A 14464-nucleotide genomic window follows, 5' to 3' on the forward strand; every position below is an offset into this window, starting at 1 on the left:
CAAAACCTATTCACCCTCAGGAGACCAAAAAGATTTGACATGGGTCCTCAATCCACGAAAGGTTTTACAGCTGCACCAGTACATCACCGGGGCCAAGCTTCCTGCCATCCAGGACCTCTATACCAGGCGGAGTCAGAGGAAGCCCTTAAATTGTCAAAGACTCCAGTCACCCTAGTCATAAACTGTTCTCTCTGCTACCGCACAGCAAGCGGTACCGGAGCGCCAAGTCTAGGTCCATGATTCTTCTAAACAGCTTCTACCCTCAAGCCATAAGACTCCTGAACATCTAATCAAATGGCTACCCAGACTATTTGTATTGCCCCCCCCTCCCCTATTCTATGCTGCTGCTACTCTGTGTTATTATCTATGCATAGTCACTTTAATAACTCTACCTACATGTATATATTACCTCAATTACCTAGACTCCAGTGCCCCCACACATTGACTCTGTACCAGTACCCCTGTAAGCATTTCACTGTATAAGGTGAATGAATACCTGTTAATAAAATGTTATTTTATTTCAAGTTTGATTTGATGTAGTTCTATTTTTTACTTAGATTTTTTTTGTTGATAAGGAGATGTGAATCCAACATATTAATGATTAACTTGAAGATTACATTTTAAATTAACCAACGCTTAAAACCATAGGCCTATTTTAGTCAGTAGTGTTAGTAGTGTTGGCTTGAATTGAAACAATAGCTGTTGATGAGGCCTAAATATATATTTACATTTTACATTACATTTAAGTCATTTAGCAGACGCTCTTATCCAGAGCGACTTACAAATTGGTGCATTCACCTTATGACATCCAGTGGAACAGCCACTTTACAATAGTGCATCTAAATATTTTAAGGGGGGGGGTGAGAAGGATTACTTTATCCTATCCTAGGTATTCCTTAAAGAGGTGGGGTTTCAGGTGTCTCCGGAAGGTGGTGATTGACTCCGCTGTCCTGGCGTCGTGAGGGAGTTTGTTCCACCATTGGGGAGCCAGAGCAGCGAACAGTTTTGACTGGGCTGAGCGGGAAGTGTACTTCCTCAGTGGTAGGGAGGCGAGCAGGCCAGAGGTGGATGAACGCAGTGCCCTTATTTGGGTGTAGGGCCTGATCAGAGCCTGGAGGTACTGAGGTGCCGTTCCCCTCACAGCTCCGTAGGCAAGCACCATGGTCTTGTAGCGGATGCGAGCTTCAACTGGAAGCCAGTGGAGAGAGCGGAGGAGCGGGGTGACGTGAGAGAACTTGGGAAGGTTGAACACTAGACGGGCTGCGGCGTTCTGGATGAGTTGTAGGGGTTTAATGGCACAGGCAGGGAGCCCAGCCAACAGCGAGTTGCAGTAATCCAGACGGGAGATGACAAGTGCCTGGATTAGGACCTGTGCCGCTTCCTGTGTGAGGCAGGGTCGTACTCGTGCGGATGTTGTAGAGCATGAACCTACAGGAACGGGCCACCACCTTGATGTTAGTTGAGAACGACAGGGTGTTGTCCAGGATCACGCCAAGGTTCTTAGCGCTCTGGGAGGAGGACACAATGGAGTTGTCAACCGTGATGGCGAGATCATGGAACGGGCAGTCCTTCCCCGGGAGGAAGAGCACCCCGTCTTGCCGAAGTTCAGCTTGAGGTGGTGATCCGTCATCCACACTGATATGTCTGCCAGACATGCAGAGATGCGATTCACCACCTGGTCATCAGAAGGGGGAAAGGAGAAGATTAATTGTGTGTCGTCTGCATAGCAATGATAGGAGAGACCATGTGAGGTTATGACAGAGCCAAGTGACTTGGTGTATAGCGAGAATAGGAGAGGGCCTAGAACAGAGCCCTGGGGGACACCAGTGGTGAGAGCGCGTGGTGAGGAGACAGATTCTCGCCACGCCACCTGGTAGGAGCGACCTGTCAGGTAGGACGCAATCCAAGCGTGGGCCGCGCCGGAGATGCCCAACTCGGAGAGGGTGGAGAGGAGGATCTGATGGTTCACAGTATCGAAGGCAGCCGATAGGTCTAGAAGGATGAGAGCAGAGGAGAGAGAGTTAGCTTTAGCGGTGCGGAGCGCCTCCGTGATACAGAGAAGAGCAGTCTCAGTTGAATGACTAGTCTTGAAACCTGACTGATTTGGATCAAGAAGGTCATTCTGAGAGAGATAGCGGGAGAGCTGACCAAGGACGGCACGTTCAAGAGTTTTGGAGAGAAAAGAAAGAAGGGATACTGGTCTGTAGTTATTGACATCGGAGGGATCGAGTGTAGGTTTTTAGAAGGGGTGCAACTCTCGCTCTCTTGAAGACGGAAGGGACGTAGCCAGCGGTCAGGGATAAGTTGATGAGCGAGGTGAGGTAAGGGAGAAGGTCTCCGGAAATGGTCTGTATATATGTATATATATAGGCCTAAATAGTCAAATTTATGATATATGACTTATAAAGCATGGTTACATTTAATTTGTATCTGTTAAACCTACCCTTTAGGGAGAAAAATTATAGCAACAGTGACTAATGTTTACTTATTAAAGCTGCAGCGTATCTTTTTTGGGCGACCTGACCAAATTCACATGGGAGTTATAGATCTGTTACTCACATTGTAAGCAAGTCTAAGAAGTGGTAGATATGTTCTATGTGCGCCATTTCTATTCAGCATGGCGGCCCGCGGGTGGTTTTATTTGGCACCCCAAGTTTTCTGAACAAAAACATTTTTGTAATAATTTTTTTGTTATTATAATTATTCTAATTTATGAGCTCCAAATAAGCTCCAAGTGATTTTAATTTAAGAAGTCTGTTCCCAAGTATTCCCACGCATAATAGAGAGACACGTGATAGTATACAAATGTAAGCAAGGTTTGAAATGATTACGTTAAAGTCAAACATTATATCTGTTTGGGCTTCTTGCAGTCAATTTGTGGTCTACAAAATATTTGCAATTATAAACTGAGTGGTTCTAGCCCTGAATGCTGGTTATTGTTCCCTGCCCCAGGAGGTGCTGCCCAGCCTATTGTTTTAAAAAAAAAATCTTCTGATAGTGGATATAGTGTTGAAGATCTGACATTGTTTCAGAGGTACAACTAAAACATATTTTTACAAGGTTTTTATATGTTGAGAATTCATTATAATGGTGACATCATCTTGTGGTTGAAATTCCACCCTCAACACAACAGTTTACATTGATTGCTATGCGAAACTGAGCCTACGCATATCGCGAAAAACAACAGTAAACGGGATCAGATGTTTACATGCCACAGTATCCCCTCTAAGATCAACGTATCTCAGGCATCTTATTCGGGTTATTGTAAACGGGATATGATAACAGGATATTGGTGTGCATGTAAATGTGGTCAATGATAGAGTTTCTAACCTTACTAACAGCCCATAGGGGTTCCAACATCCTGAACCCACCAGCATTTGATTTAGCCAGCATGGAGTGTCAGATGTGCTGTGTTTGCAAATGTTCCATTGTGCCAGGCAAGCTCATCAATCACAGTGTAGGAACCCACTAGCCTCTAACTACCTCTCAGAGAATGGCTATGGGTGAAGTATACCCTGGAGGCTGATCTTGGGTCAGTTTAGCATTTTCTGCAATAATGGTTCAGGTTAAGATTGGCGGAGAGGAAGCTGATCTTAGATCTGTTCCTATGGGAAACTTCACTCTGGAGTGTCAGAGAATGTGTCCCTGTCAGCAGGACATGCTTGGTTTAAAGAGATGATGACTGTAATGCCACAGGAGGGGATGTGAGGTCAGAAATCATCCTTCTCGATTTCCACCCATCCTGATCAGCTGTATCCTCCTCCACACACACACACACACACACACACACACACACACACACACACACACACACACACACACACACACACACACACACACACACACACACACACACACACACACACACACACACACACACACACACACACACGGTGAGGTCGGGGCTGGGTAGGAACTGGCTATTATCAAAGCCAGATTTACTCACAATAAACCTTGATGAAGCCCAAGTTAACCATACAACCATACAAATTGACAAACAATTCCCAACCAATGTAAATACCAATTTAGCAAAGATACTCAAGCAATCGTCTCTGATGGTTGCATATTTCATATCATCCAACAAAATGACACACTGCTCAACTCAGCTCAGCTGTAGACCGATGTAGCATCCAAAGTTACAACCAATAGTTGGCACTAAAAGACCAATACATGGACACATTTCATCCAAATAGGTGGCAAAGCAAACTCCATTCACAATGGATTTACAATTCCGTCAATGCACCGCACACACAATAATATTATTATGTAAAATGTTATTATACACACATACTGTACATAATAAATAAGGTTCAAACGAATGTCCATATCTACAATTAACAGTTCAAAACGTTGCAAAAGTGACTCATCAAAATGAAATTCGAGCTTGATAAATCAAACGCATCAAAGGGATGTTGTCTATTCCCATGTTCATTCAACAGTAGCCTAGGAAAATCCATTTAGGCCTACCTTTACTTGCAAATGGATTCCATTCATCTGTCATTCAGGGTGAACCTCTCGATGATGGCATTGTAGAAGTAACGGACATGGCTCTGCTATCATTTTATTCTGCATGCACACAGCAGGCCTATGCTCGTTTGGGAGACATGTCCAAGGCCTCCTTTGGTTCCATTTACACACTGACACAAAAAGTTACACACACACCACCCCACCACCACACACACACACACACACACACACACACACACACACACACACACACACACACACACACACACACACACACACACACACACACACACACACACACACACACACACACACACACACACACACACACACACACACACACACACACACACACACACACAGTAGCTGGTCGCACAGTTCTCCCATACTGCACACATGTAGGCAGCTCCATCCATTAGGGCATCCAACTGGTCGGGAAGCAGAATCTTCCCACTAGCCATATCCATCTTGTAGAAGCCAAGGCTCTGGCCCACATTTATAGTGGCAGGAGAAGCCCCATTTCCATTACATCCACAAAGCCAAAGTAAATGTCCAAGATGTGTAAAAGTCCGGGTAAATAGTATTAATTGGTAATGACATTTCAGAGTGGACAATCCAGTTCTCACTGTTCGACTGCCCGACAGCTAGCAGTGAGGGAGACGGTGATTGCCTGTCATGAATAAAGTCACGTCTTGTAGAGCTCGTGTATGCTGCCGCTGTCTAGTCTTATCTTTCATTATAGTTGATGTTCCACTCTTCAAACCCTCGAAATGGCGCGTTCGATATTTCCAACTTGGAAAATTGTTTGAGGTGCAGTATAGTGTCCATTTGTCAGGTAGTTTTTGCTAGCTGGTTAGCTAGCTTCACCTTCGTTCTGTTCAACAGATGCGAGTGGCACATTATGTAGACACGCCAACATGTAAAGAGCTTACCCCAGATTTCCCACACAACATGTTCAGGCAATACCCATGTGCAAATAGATATGAAATTGTCTCAATGCAACGAACAAAGCTACTTCAAGCTAGGCAAAGGAGACCCGCCTATGCTGACTCTATCCATTAACATTGATTGGAGTCAGGAATGGCCGCACGCGTCAATGATTTGAATGGATGAAAAGGATGGCGTGAATATCCTGCCGCCTTGCCTGAGGTTTTGATGTCGTTTTAGCAACAACAACAACATTTTAGCATATAAACTACCAGAATCTTTGAGACAAAACATTATAAAACAAAAAATAATGAAACATTTTTATATAATAAAATGTTTCATTTGGCTTCTCATAGTAGCTTACTTAAAATTAGATTATCACAGGGTACACACACCAGATAAACAAACCCTAGACACACACACACACACACACACACACACACACACACACACACACACACACACACACACACACACACACACACACACACACACACACACACACACACACACACACACACACACACACACACACACACACACACACACACACACACACACACACACACACACACACACACACACACACACGTTGACAGAGAACAGGGCCCTGATGGAAAGTATGGTATGGAGTGGGATGAGATTCTTTCCTCTCCTCTTCCGGTCTGTGTTGTTTACCTGGTGAAATTGTGCCAAGCCATCCAACTGTCTCACACAGATGTAGGATCTTAATTGTATCACTTGTTGATGAGCATTTTCCTGCTAACTTGTAGTGTATTCAATATTTAAAAAGGCTTCTAAAAGTTAGTAATTTCCACTTCAACATTTCAGACTTTATTTGCCCTAAATGAAAATGTATCAACCCCTGGAAAAAAAGTACATGAATTATAATACACATAATAATTCACATTTCCTGCTGCAGAATTACATTTCTGCTGTAGCAAACTGGCTCAAAGATCCTACATCTGTAAATATACATGTCTTTCCTCCAGGGAGATGGACAGAGACAGGAAAAAATTAGTGAGACAGGGAGCCGAAAAGAGAGGGACAAAGCGAGAGAAAGAGAGAAAGAGAGAGAGAGAGAGAGAAAGAGAGACAGAGAGAGAAAGTGAGAGTGCGAGAGAGAAAGGGAGACAGAAAAAGAGAAAGAGAGACAGAGAGAGAAAGTGAGAGAAAAATTAGAGCGTGAGGGAGGAGGGGTGGGAGTCCTGTTGCTATGTTTTTGTGTACATTTTTTGGAAAGAAAGATTCTTAATAACTTAAAATATGTGGAGGAGCTGCCTTGATAAGGCTGAGCGACATATGGGTAAGTCAGGTGACTTTTTACAGCATCTACACAGCATCTACGCAACCCCTCCTCTATTTGGCACCATAAAACACAGACCCTGATTTGTTGAGAGATAACATAATAACCCAAAATAATGATGCAAAATACTAATATCATGAAGAGGATAAGGAACTATCCCAAGTTGAAAACTCATATAGCTCCTCTGTAGCTGCTGACACAGTCATTCCAAGAGATATAGTGTTACATGATTCATGTAATACACTTGTCGGCAACTATGAGATTGCATTCTCAAAGCAGGAGCAATGATGGTACATGTTTACCCCCTTGTTGCATGCTGTGTCTACATTGAAACTTCAAAAGAAGGAAAACCCAATAATAAGTCATTAATAAGACACAAAACCCATATTGAGACACGCATCGCTCTAGTCCACCTGAGGTACATGCCAACACGACCGGCACTTGTTGTAAACGACGTTTTTCAGGTCCAAAAAGTCTGAAAGCTGAAAAGGAGGGTGATTGAGCCACAGCCTGTTCCTGTGCATGTTGACTTTGGCCATGTCCCCATCGAAAACTCATTCTGTTATGAATGCCATGTAGGGAGTGACCAGACCAGACCAGAACCCTGCCAGAAAGAGAGAAAGAGAATGAGAGAGAGAGAGAGAAAGAGAGAGAAAGCGAGCGAGCGAGAGAGAGAGACAGAGAGAGAGAGAGAGAGAGAGAGTGCGAACGAGGGAGAGAGAGACAGAGAGAGAGGGGGGGGGGCATACACACAGATCCAGACAGAAAGATGCACAGTGAGAGAAACAAAGAAAGAAAGGCAGACAGACAGACTGACACACACATGTTATGTTAATCTAACCTCATAGGGATTTAAAATGTATTTCCATTCAAAATCCTAATCCTAACCCCTAAACCTAACCCTCACCCTAACTATAACCCTAACCTTAAATCATAACCCTAAACCTAACTCCTAAATCGTAACCCTGAACCTAACCCCTTACCCGAACCCTAATTCTAACTATAACCCCAATTGTAACCCTAAACCTAAACCTAACCCCTAAATTTAAAATAGCCTTTATCCTCTGAGGGATATGGGAAATGTCCACACGAGGGAGAATTTTCCTTGATTTACTATATTTGTGGGGACTTTTGGGGATTTCATATCCCCACAACCAACCAGGGTCTCATTGACTCTCTGCCTGACTCTCTGCCTTGCTGACTGTGTTAAGCAAAGATTAACTGAGGTCTAACCCACTCAGCCTACACTAATCCCATGAACTGGTCAACGTTCCACATCTGACACTCTACAGTACACTCATCCCCGAGCAAGACTGGACACATGCTAAGACCAAAATAGGAACCTCCATCTCTGTGACATATGATATCCCTCGGCCACTGGACTAAATTGCACAAACACAGAAGCAGGAGGACACGAGCGATTGCATGCACACGCACGTGCACAACGTTTTGTGCACACACACACTCACTCAGTCGCATCACATATTTACGAAGCATTTTGAAATACTGTACACAAAGAGTTTATTCAAACGAGTACAGGAGAAAGTAAGTTTGAGCACAGATCTGACAAGATGTGGATTGGTGATCCTCCTCAGTGAATGTCATAATTTTTAAAATCCTTTTTTAGATAAAACTATACTAAATATAATCAATTGACACCAAAAAAATAATTAAAACACTATTTCGCAAAGAAGGTCTAGAGTAGCCTCAACAGCACTCCATGGTGTAGCCGGAGGACAGCGAGCCTCCATCCTCATCTGGGTACATTGACTTCAATATAAAATCTAGGAGGCTCATGGTTCTCGCCCCCTTCCATAGACTTAAACAGTAATTATGACAACTTCCAGAGGACTTCCTCCAGCCTATCAGAGCTCATGCAGCATGAACTGACATGTTGTCCACCAATCAAAGTATCAGAGAATTAATCTAGTACTGACAGCATAAGCTATAGCTAGCTAACACTGCAGCACATAAAATGTAGTGAGTAGTTGACTCAAAGAGAGAGAAAGACAATTGTTGAACAGCTTTTAACAAATTAATTTCTCCCCCCCCCCAAAAAAGGAGAAGCTAGAGAAAAAATGATACAGAGATTTCTGCATTATTTTGGACTTTCAGTATCACTTACTTAGCTAGCAAATGCAGCAAGCTAGTTTAGCCTACTGAAACACCCTTATGGCTAGGTTGTACCCACCTCAACCTAGGCTAGGTTATAGACACCTCAACCTAGGCTAGGTTGTAGCCACCTCAACCTAGGCTAGGTTGTAGCCACCTCAACCCAGGCTAGGTTGTAGCCACCTCAACCTAGGCTAGGTTGTAGCCAGCTCAACCTAGGCTAGGTTGTAGCCACCTTAACTTAGGCTAGGTTGTAGCCACCTCAACCTAGGCTAGGTTGTAGCCACCTCAACCCAGGCTAGGTTGTAGCCACCTCAACCCTAGGCTAGGTTGTAGCCAGCTCAACCCAGGCTAGGTTGTAGCCACCTCAACCCTAGGCTAGGTTGTAGCCACCTCAACCCAGGCTAGGTTGTAGCCTCCTCAACCCAGGCTAGGTTGTAGCCACCTCAACCTAGGCTAGGTTGTAGCCACCTCAACCCAGGCTAGGTTGTAGCCACCTCAACCTAGGCTAGGTTGTAGCCACCTCAACCCATGCTAGGTTGTAGCCACCTCAACCTAGGTTAGGTTGTAGCCACCTCAACCTAGGCTAGGTTGTAGCCACCTCAACCCAGGCTAGGTTGTAGCCACCTCAACCTAGGCTAGGTTGTAGCCACCTCAACCCAGGCTAGGTTGTAGCCACCTCAACCTAGGCTAGGTTGTAGCCACCTCAACCCAGGCTAGGTTGTAGCCACCTCAACCTAGGCTAGGTTGTAGCCACATCATGATGGGTATAGGGAAAATGTCAGTATCATGTAGTAGCCAAAACCTATCGATGTTACATTGAACTGGGTGAATGGAACATGAATGAGTTTCATCCAATATGCTGTAATAGAAATAAGGCCAGAGGAAAAAATCTTCCTCCCTCATCTTAAACGGCACTCACCGCCACTGCATTGTACAGTATATACTGGGACATGTGGAACCATTCACCATATATGTTACAGCATACATGTATACACATCTTTTTGATTGAAATATCATGGAATATACAGTCTGGTCCAAAAAAAATACTATAAATAAATAATACAAATACTGAGCTGTATTGTGTGCCCCAAAACAATTTGAACATATTATTATGTACTAATACAATTTAAGAAATAAAGAGATTTTGTAATAAAAAATATAGCTAAAACTTAAGGGTCAAAATTATTGCCACCTCTGTTTTCAATATCTTTCAATACCTCACCTTGAAGGGATAACGGCACTGAGCCTTTTTCTAAAATGTTTTATGAGATTGGAGTACACATTGGGAGGGATCTTAGACAATTCCTCCATAAAGAATCTTTCCAGATCCTTGATATCCTTCGTCCGGTCTTATGGACGGCCTTCTTCAATTCAAACCATAGGTTTTCAACAGGGTTGAAATCCGGAGACAGATTTTGTAGTCAATGAATCATTTCAGAATTGGAGGATAAACGATGTAAGGTTGAAAAGAAAAGTGTGAAGATGTGAGGAGTTCTTTTCACATACTCTATGTCCAACAGTGATGCCAATGTTCCCAATAAAACAGTACTCAGTTTTAGTAGCCGGGGGGTGGGGGACAATCAGCAAATAGTCCTGTGATTTCCTGCTGTAAAGTGTGTGTGTGCGTGTGCGTGTTTGCGACTGCTGGTGGGTTTAACAGGCTGACACCAGCTGAAATATCATGGGGGCTCACGAGGGCTGGAAGAAGGTTAACAGAGGGGTGTTGGCTTACATGACCTTGTGTTTTCACTGCTGTCTTTACACTGTAAGGACACTTTATTCTCCTGCCCTTAGTAGAACACAACATGACTCAGTATGCTACTCTGGGGAACACATCACATGCACTCACCACAACCAAGGGTTGACTGCTTCTATAAACATAGAACTAGTCATAATGCTGTCCATTTTAGGGACTTTACACTTTCTAATCAAAGTTTGTCCAATGTTTCCAGACTTCTAAAGTAGTCTAATGTCAAGATGAAACCATATCCCACAAAAGGTTTCAGATACACAAAGATCATGTCTCCAAAACATGCACATTTTTTGAGGGGTATGATCTTTGTACATTCACCATTCATTCATGATTATCCAGAGTGATGGTAGGTAGCATCCAATTTAATGTAGACATTTTCAGAAATATTATATTCTTATTTACAATAAAAGTGACTCGTTGCGTGCTAGCAATATGAGACCAAATACTAAACTTTTGACTTCATTTAATACACTATAAGTCAATTTGTCCATGGCTCTTATAACACCTTCTAATGGGGCGACTAAATACATAAAGTCCTTTCATTTTTAAACAGTAAAACACATATGTATAATACCCTCAAATAAAATTGACATTCTGTACTGTCACCTCATATAAAACATTTGATCTCAAATCCAAAATGATAGAGTATTAAATAAAAAGTTTTAGCTTCACTCTACAAATAAATACGCAGGGGAGTGTAATCGTTTTCTTTCAAATACTTTGTGCTTAATTTAGTTTACCCCGGGGCAATAGAACCTATGGATAATCCCAAAAGGGCAAACTCGGCCCACCCGGCATACATGTAAGCAAATTGAAACACAGGCAGGTTTTAAATCAGTAAGTACACATGTAAGGTTACATCTGCACACACACACACACACACACACACACACACACACACACACACACACACACACACACACACACACACACACACACACACACACACACACACACACACACACACACACACACACACACACACACACACACACACACACACACACAGTGTTAAGTTAAGGCTTTGGAAGTAAGGGACTGACCCCACTGCAGGAAGCCCGCAACGTACTTCTCCCTGGCAAGGGGTGAGAAGCGGAACTCTTGGTACACCCCCACTAGCAGGTCCAACAGTGTCTGCAGTCCCACCGGCCCTGGGGCCTGGAGTTCCAACAGCAGTAGGTCTGAGTCACGAGGCCCAGGGCTCGCCGACATGCTGTCCAGCAGGCGTTGCGACTCCCTGAAGTCAATGGAGACTGGAGGCTGGTGGCTGGTTCTGGACTGGAGGTCTTCTAGTCCCCTGTTTGTTTGACACGGTGGCTTCCTGTAGTTTACAGTGCCCCGTCCTTTTCTCTCTTACTCCCTGTCTGTCACTCTCTTTCTCCCTCCCTCTTTCTCTCTCTCTTGATCCCTCTCTCTTTCCTCTGTTCCACTCGCTACTCCACTCTCATCTGTTCGTTCGTCACGCTGTACAGTGTGTGTGTGTGTGTGTGTGTGTGTGTCTCTCTCTCTCTCTTACCCTTTGGCCCCCTCTCTTGGTTTCTGTTTTTGTCTCACTTCTACCACTTCTTAATTTTTCTCTTTCAGTCTATCTGTCTTTCTCTCATCCTTCTCATTCGTCAGTACTTGCCTCCCAAAACTTCAAAGTTCAAAATCGTTCACCTCTTTCACAGAATTGTAGCTCCATGTTCTAGAACTGTATGTGGCCAAACCAAAACCTACACTACTCTGTACTGCAGGTACAGTACATGCTTTATTGTCTCCACAATTCTCACACGACTGTTACAAAACTGTCCACGGTCCATGAGCTATTTTGGTCCCTCAACTTTTGCAGATCCCTCCATCTCACCTCTCGCTCATCTTCTGTCTGCACAGCCCTCCTCGCTCCCTTTTTCTCTCCCTCCTTCACTCACTCTTTTCAGGGGCACAGTGGTTGTCCACTTTTCTTGTCAGGCTCACTTGTTCTGAGAATCCTCCACTCTCCGTCTGTCCATACGTTTATTCTCTTTGTCTGTCTGTCCGTCTCTTCTTCCCCGCTGTCTGTCGCTCAATGTGTGCCTGTAAGCTTTGCTCCCTCTTTCCTCTCTCTCTCTCTCTCTCTCTCTCTCTCTCTCTCTCTCTCTCTCTCTCTCTCTCTCTCTCTCTCTCTCTCTCTCTCTCTCTCTCTCTCTCTCTCTCTCTCTCCTCACAACCTTTCTGTTTTGACTTCTCCACTGAACTGCCCCCTTCCTCTCTTCTTCTGTTGATGCACCACCGCTCCCTCCCTTGCCTCAAATCGGCCTCTCATTGCCTTGAACTTGTTCTCCATTTTATTGCAATATTTCATTGTTTTCACAGCAAATTCTACCGAACGCGTGATTTATACAGATGTATGTTTCAATTCAACACCATATTGATATGTGTGTTTGAATTGTGTTTGTGACAGTGTGGAGCTTGTGTGGGTGCAAGCCGGCATGTTGTGCACACATATGACAGTGTGTTTCTTGTCTATGTGCGTTTGCCCTGATGTACATCCGTATTTGCTCATGCACTTAGGCGTGTGTGCATGTAGAGCACACGTGTGCCTACGTACGTTCCTATGTCTACGTACATTTGTGTCTTTTGCTGGTGCACATCTAGCATGTCGGTGTGTGCACAGCGTGTTTGTATTATGTGGTTCCCCTCAGTAGCCTCCACTGATGTGTGCATAGCATTTCTTAGACTTAGGGAATGTGTGTGTGGTGTCCATGTGAGTGTCTGTGTTTGTGTATGGGGGCCACAGCATAACAACATGGTAGTGTGGTGCAGACAGTGTAAGTGGAATGTTTTCCTAAGGAAGTGGCACTCTGGGACACGCCAGGGCACAGCACAGAAGGCTGGGCAGCTAGCTTCACCCTGGTCAGACCCAATTCTGATCTACGGTCAGTTTTAGCATTTCCATTTCAATTCAGTGATCTCAGAAAGTAAACTGAAATTCCAATTCTAATCCCAATGTTTTCAGCTGACAAAATGTCACTTTGTCACTTTACCACCTGGGATAGTTGAATTAAAATGGAATTGAGCCCAGCCTTGGTTGCCACAGTACAGTATGTAGCTGGGACGGTAGAGCCGATGAGTTATTGGAGGTGTCCCAAGTGGCACTCTATTCCCTACATTGTTCACTCCTTTTAACCAGGGTGCACTCTATATGACTATATAAAGGGAATAGGGTGTCATTTACGATGCATCCATTATCAAGCACAAACTGTGAAACATTGTGTCTATGTCTAATGTATAACAGGAGACAGCAGTGCTGTTCAGTCACTATAGAGCCCCCCCACACACAGAATAGAAGAAAACATAAGAAAAGAGAATAGATATTTAGAATAAAATAGAATATATCTTCATGTCCAGTACAACAGAAACGTGACATTTGGCTGACACAGCACCAATCACAAACATACTGTACACACATGGCAGGCTGGGAGTAGTACACAGTTAGCTGTGCAGTGCAATGCCCCTGGGGTGGGTTTGGTGTTCAATGTCTTGCTCAAGGACACATAGGTACTAATTGGCACCTGAAATCTGGTCAGATTTTGAAATCTTGTCAGTCCTGGGATTCAAACCTGCAACCTCCTAACCTCTCTAACCTCTATAGTCATGTTACAAAGTTTTGAGAATGAAACAAATATTAATTTCCACAAAGTTTGCTGCTTCAGTGTCTTTAGATATTTTAGTCAGATGTTACTATGGAATAGTGAAGTAGAATTACAAGCATTTCATAAGTGTCAAAGACTTTTAATGACAAAAGTTGATGCAAAGAGTCAATATTTGCAGTGTTGACCCTTCTTTTTCAAGACCTCTGCAATCTGCCCTGGCATGCTGTCAATTAACGTCTGGGCCACATCCTGACTGATGGCAGCCCATTCCTGCATAATCAA

The 14464-nt window shown here is 43.8% G+C and overlaps 1 protein-coding gene across 4 annotated transcripts in view; it reads right to left on the reverse strand.

Annotated features, from left to right (window-relative positions):
• LOC124000459 (myotonin-protein kinase-like) overlaps window positions 1-12681 on the reverse strand; it is a 37212-nt gene extending 24531 nt beyond the window's left edge. For 3 of the 4 annotated variants that reach the window (XM_046306818.1, XM_046306820.1, XM_046306817.1), the window contains exon 1: window positions 11612-12681. In XM_046306818.1, the coding sequence (XP_046162774.1) occupies window positions 11612-11780 (169 nt within the window). In that variant the 5' untranslated portion in view covers window positions 11781-12681. The remainder of the gene's footprint in view (window positions 1-11611) is intronic. The other variant, XM_046306819.1, reaches the window with a different exon arrangement.
• Between the last annotated feature and the right edge of the window lie 1783 nt (window positions 12682-14464).

Source organism: Oncorhynchus gorbuscha, linkage group LG16 (assembly GCF_021184085.1).
Source record: "Oncorhynchus gorbuscha isolate QuinsamMale2020 ecotype Even-year linkage group LG16, OgorEven_v1.0, whole genome shotgun sequence".
In the NCBI taxonomy this organism is placed as follows: Eukaryota; Metazoa; Chordata; class Actinopteri; order Salmoniformes; family Salmonidae; genus Oncorhynchus; species Oncorhynchus gorbuscha.